The 5578-nt window shown below is 42.3% G+C and overlaps 1 protein-coding gene across 1 annotated transcript; it reads left to right on the top strand.

Moving 5' to 3' along the window:
• Positions 1 to 3606: 3606 nt before the first annotated feature.
• Positions 3607 to 5152, top strand: LOC147419489 (uncharacterized). Its single transcript, XM_086505238.1, has 2 exons — positions 3607 to 4178; positions 4732 to 5152. The coding sequence occupies exons 1-2, from the start codon at positions 3607 to 3609 to the stop codon at positions 5096 to 5098; spliced, it is 939 nt and encodes a 312-aa protein (XP_086361364.1). The 3' UTR covers positions 5099 to 5152.
• Positions 5153 to 5578: the final 426 nt, after the last annotated feature.

Here is a 5578-nt window from a genome sequence, read left to right as displayed (position 1 = left end):
CACATTTTGTCACATGCGAGACAACATGGTCTAGGAACTCAAGGAGTTCAGTTTAGCCAGTGTGAAGCAATGAATGAGGGTCCCTCTCACTCTTGCCGTAGAGTGTTTAGAGTTACCTCCACACACAAGTACATCTTGTACTTAAAGGATGTTCTTTTTAACACATCTTCACATGAGACATATTCCACATGTGGAGAATATGAGTCTCTGGACTGACACTGGCGCCACTATTTCTAAATGTGTCACGACAAAGTCCCTAGGTGTTTGTCACGTCTGTTTTCTAGACCATTTTTAGCACGACATATCAGGAGCAATTTCGTGACCAGAAATTGTCGGATACTTAGAATGACTTGTCCAGGTACAAGTACTGCTAAACAACATTACAGATGGTTGTTTATACATATAGCAAGGCTCTAAATTGTGAAAGTTTCATTGTTTGTACCTAGAAGTGATCAATGTTTCACCTTCTATTATGGTTCAGACGTTTTAGCAAGGCTTGCAAAAGATTGGAACTGCAAATATTTAGTTTCTTTTCAAAACTAATTACATTCCTTTTTAATGTGTGCTAGGCAAGGATCACCATGGATATACAGGTTCGGATCTGCTTTTTGCTAAATGCATGCACACTAGGTGTTATGGGCCCTAGTGTTTAGCAAAGGCTGATTTGGAATGGCATGCATATTCCTCAAGTTGTTGCTTATGAAGCATTTTGCACTCTATGTGCAGAATCTCTATGAGATTACTTTTGGGTCTACTAATCACCAATAGAGGTCATGGCTCGGTTTGGGTGTTTGTGGATTTTCAAGTTAACCATGATGGTTATTCCGGACATTGTTGATTCCTCAACAATGTTACACGATAATGTGATTCCCATTTATCAGTCATCTAGGAAGACTGTTGGTAAACCGTGAGGGAAAACACACCTCAGTACTGTTAGTTATCCAAGGGGATAGGCAAATTACAAAGTGTAATCTTGGGCTAAAGGATATGCAAAGTGCGAACATTAGCACCAAGCACTCCAATTAATAAGCATTTATTGATCTTCTTGGAGTTTACTTACTATCAGTTAACGCATGTTTGCGACTAGGTTTAGTCTCTTCATGTATAGGTCAAGTTCTTAACCTTGAACATTCATTAGGGTGGGGTTATTTACTGATGATGACATGGGGGAACAAGTCAAGGACTTAAACTTGGCTGATGAGTTATGCCAATAAGTTATTTTCATGAAAAGTGACAAGAGGTACTTCTTTTTGTACATCTTAGTTGTGATAAACTCATTTACCATGCTCATGAGCGTTCTAAATGGAGTCTACACACTATGTTTGGATAGGAACCGGTACCATCAGATGGTTGCAAATGGACAACAATGTAGAAAATCAAGATGTTACTCTTGGTTTCATTGAACCTCCTATTGAACCGGGTTCCCCTCAAATGAACCGTTGGATCCTTGAGGGATGTCACGGTGGAAAACATTAGTGTTCTTATGAAGATACCATCACTTGTGTTTTCGCGGACGAAAACGCTTCTCCAAGGGGGAAGTGTTGGGGTATAAAGCCCAATGTGGTCACCCAGGTAAGTGGGCGGGCCGCCAGGTATGTACACATATTCTTTTGTAAAAACCTAATAAGAACTCACTATGCTCTACACATTACAGTAGAGCGAGTTCACCATATCATCGTGCTCTTCTTCTCGCACTCTCTCTCTCTCGCGTCGCACTTCCGCTCGTACTCCTTCAACTGGTATCAGTATTAGATCGAGACTCGGGGCGGCATTTGCAGGTAGCCAGAGTCACCTGCTCAGATTGGAGTGACAACTAAACACACGTTATTAAAAACAATAGTGAATGTTACACAACCAATCATTGTTATCCAAGTCAGCGCAAGGACTGGTGAGCTCCCTGGAATGATGAGCACTTCAGAAGCTCAATTCATGGAATGATGATGTGCGGCACATTAGCATTGTTACTGTATATGTGGTCACTTGCAGAGCGTTGCTATGTATGACGTGTCAAGTTGGCATTGGCCCCCATTCCCCTGGACTTTGATGGCCGAAAATGGTCGTACACAGACCATTCCCACAATCAGTGCTCTCGGCCTCTGTCAGTTGTCCTGATTATGGAGAATGGTCAATGGACGACCATTCCCTACACCTTAACTTCAACTCACCTTCGTGACTTCTCACCTTGTTTCTCCTTATTATTTATGTCAACATTTCTCTATGGAAAAAATATTTCAAAAGATAGTACATACACAATGAAACCTTGCAAACCCTCAGGACTAAGTGACACGGATCATTTAAGAGGGGGGGCTGAGGGGATCAATGGACGGGAACTCCACGCGCGATCGTCGAGGTGTTCTGGACCGTAGATGGCTTATTAAAACTAAACCCGACCGTAGATGTCAACCCGGCCAAGGGCCCCGTCCGGGTTCTATTCTAGGCCGTCCAGGTTTATCGTTTATATCATTGTGTAAAATGGGAGTTCTTTCACATGTACGCGGACGGGCGACGTGGTTAGCCCATGCTTCCAAAAGCATTGGGGTGGGACGTCATGGGTTCCAATCCCAGTCCCTCAACGGCGCCGCTATTTTTTGAGTGCACTCCTCCACCTCGAGATGCCCGACATAACCCTTCACCGTCGATCCCCTTACCCACCCCCACGTGCCCCCATGTGTCACTCAGTGTCGTGGCTTACAAACACCACCTATGTACACTTTGTACAGGCAAGATTTATGCGAATTTAGTTGCTAATGCCCTTTTGGAAATGTATGTATGCACATTATCAATAATTTTTTAAAGAATAGTATGCGTAGTCGTCAGGGATAAGCTAACACAATTATTTTTATTCATAATAAAAAACTATCTAATTTGAGGACCATTATTTATAGATGTATTACAAAACCAAAACAATTCCTACGAGCTAAAAATCCATATAACTATAAAAAATATGCGTTCAATTTTTTTCAAAGTACTATTTTGTAATTAATTAAATTACCTTCTTGCATTCTTTTATTGTACTAGAAAGAATAGCACAGGTTAGGGAGTAGGCGCTCCCAATTTTGGCAAGCAGGTTTAATAGACCGAATCTATGGAGATGCTCTATGGTTTATGTGGATTAATCGAAAATCCAACATTGCGTGTCATGCAAGGCTTGGCTCCCTCTGACGCGTTGCAAGTAGGCTCCAGCAAGGCAGGGCGGCTCCAACAAGGCAGGCCTATATTTGTTGGCTACGTGTTTCTGGCATTGTCACTGACGGCTGCTGGTGGCCGCGTTTCTCTGCGACTCTTCGTGAGGCCTACAACTACTTACGTAAGTCCTGTCTTCTTTCCTTCTGCTGTTGTTAGTGTCTGTGTTTAGCTACCCGCTGATGAAACAACGCTGTTGTCTTCTTCTGCTGTTGTTGAGAGCAACTATTGGTTGTTAGTCTGTGTGTTTAGCTACTGCACGTCATGAAGCAGGTCGTCAAGTTATTACATTGTGTGTTTAGCTAGTGCAATCCATGGGGTAGGTTGTCAAGTAAGTTATGTGTGACAGACATGTTGTTTCGTCTTTGTTGTTGGGCCGACAATACGTGTTTCCCATTGATACTGTTCTTGTAGGTGTGAACAATGGCGAGACTAAAGTCTGCGGCACGGGGGAAAGGGAAGCAGGCTGTGACCAATACTAAAGGCTGCAATGTTGGCTCCTCGAAAGCGAAGAAACCCGAGGCGAGAGTAATGGAAGTCAGTGTTACTATATCTGTCGGTGGTGACGATGTAGACGTAGGGTTGTTGGGGTGCATGCAGTTGTTTCTTGAAAGAGAAACATTAGCTGGACTGTGCACATTGGAGAGAGGAGGAGCGCTATTGCACCTTCATCTGCAAATGGTTGTCCGTATTTGTGCAACCTCGTTGATTGCAGTGAATAGGAAGATAAAAGCGTACTTAGGTTGGGCTAAGTCAACACTTGCAGGCGGAATGGTTTTGTGCCGCGGCTTGAAACAACACAAGATTCATACGTTCGAGGGCATGGTGGGGTATTGTTTGAAAGACCACGATGAACCACACTTTCAAAAGGTTGTCCACAATATAAGTAGTAATGACGTGAATGCCGGTGTACAATTGTACAGCTTATATGGTGCCAATGAATTGAAGAATAGGGTCCGCTTAACACCGACAAACATCTTTGATAGGGCCCTAATGTATTGGAAATTTAATCTTCAACATCCAACAGGCTACAAATTTCTATCTACCCTGCATATAATGGTGAAGAGCGGAAACTACTATCCATCATCATGTTGGATAACTCCTTATCAGGGCCGTGGAATGCATCTTGCAAAAATCAAAGCATTGTGGAGGTGTATGATATACCCATCCACGGCAACATATGAAGACATTCTCAATATTTTTGTTAATGATGATGCGTATGCAAAGACACGATCTCGTGCAGAGTAGTTCGATTCCCGTTGGCAAGAGAGACAAAGGTATGCTTGTGATAGTTGATGTAGGACTATGTTTGTTGTCGAGTTTTTGACCATGACCTACGTCTTTTGTAGTCCACCAAGAAGTGTTGTGAATGATTTTGATGTTGAACTTGGCATAAGAGATCCGGAAATAGGAGATGATTTCATTCCGCTTGTACATCGTGTTGACATAACGACAGATGCATAGTGTGGTGTGTTTGCTACCAATAACATTATTGCTTTTTGTTATGACCAAAAAATATAAACTGATAACAATTTGCTTTGGTTGCAGTGTTGAGATGGATGAAGAAGATGAAAATCAGATGGTTCAATTGAGTGAGACACAACCAGATGACTCTTTTGGTATGATAGAAGACGCACATATTGACAGGATAGAGGATGCTCTTGCTACAATTTTGAAAGAGTTGGTTGGGGATCAAACCACAAATACCCGTGCGCTTCGGTCGGAGCTTATTGAAGCGATACATAGTTTGAGGGATACTATCGAGGACTATGCAATCAACGTTGTTGACATACAAGTAACAAAGTTGGAAGAGCAGATTTTGTCATTGGGAAAAGAACTAACAGCTCTGAAAGCCCAAGTCAATTGTCTTAATGCAATACTATGTAGGTTTTCAAATATGCTGAATCGCAGTTAGAACCTGTCATAAATTCTCAAAATGTAAATCGAACTACTCCGAGTTTGTAATAACGTAAATGGAGCTACTTCAAGCTCGGACATGTTTTGGTTTTTTTGTATGTGCAAAATCTGAAACAAAAAGTTCCATCATCCTAGTTACTCTATACAATATAGGGATTGTTTAAGGCACTGCTCTGTCTCTCATTCCTGTCAACAGTCTCACCACTCTATGTGTGCTGGTCATAGCAGAGCTCCATTATGGTAGCCTTGTAATGGCTCCTTGCTGTATACAACAGCATTTAAAGCATTGCTGTCTCTCTGATTGCTTTCGACAGAGTCAGGAGTGTCTCTGTCCTGCTCATGCCACACAGTACATGTTGCAGTGAATTAAAACACTTCTGTTCGATCGTTCCCTCATGGACGGCAGGCGCCATGCGCACATGCTTTGTATGTTCTTTATTTGTTCTGCACGCACCAAACCGCGAGTATATAAATCAGC

This window comes from Adiantum capillus-veneris, chromosome 29 (genome assembly GCF_014529385.1).
Source record: "Adiantum capillus-veneris isolate H3 chromosome 29, ASM1452938v2, whole genome shotgun sequence".
Lineage (NCBI taxonomy): Eukaryota > Viridiplantae > Streptophyta > Polypodiopsida > Polypodiales > Pteridaceae > Adiantum > Adiantum capillus-veneris.
Note: the sequence above shows the minus strand (reverse complement) of the source record. Positions and strands in the feature narration are given on the sequence as shown.

Excerpts from the sequence above, each read along its gene's own strand:
- LOC147419489 (XM_086505238.1), top strand. The coding sequence starts at position 3,607 with ATGGCGAGACTAAAGTCTGCGGCACGGGGGAAAGGGAAGCAGGCTGTG. Across the intron at positions 4,179-4,731 it reads ATCTTTGATAGGGCCCTAAT|TGTTGAGATGGATGAAGAAG; the intron begins GTATTGGAAATT and ends CTTTGGTTGCAG.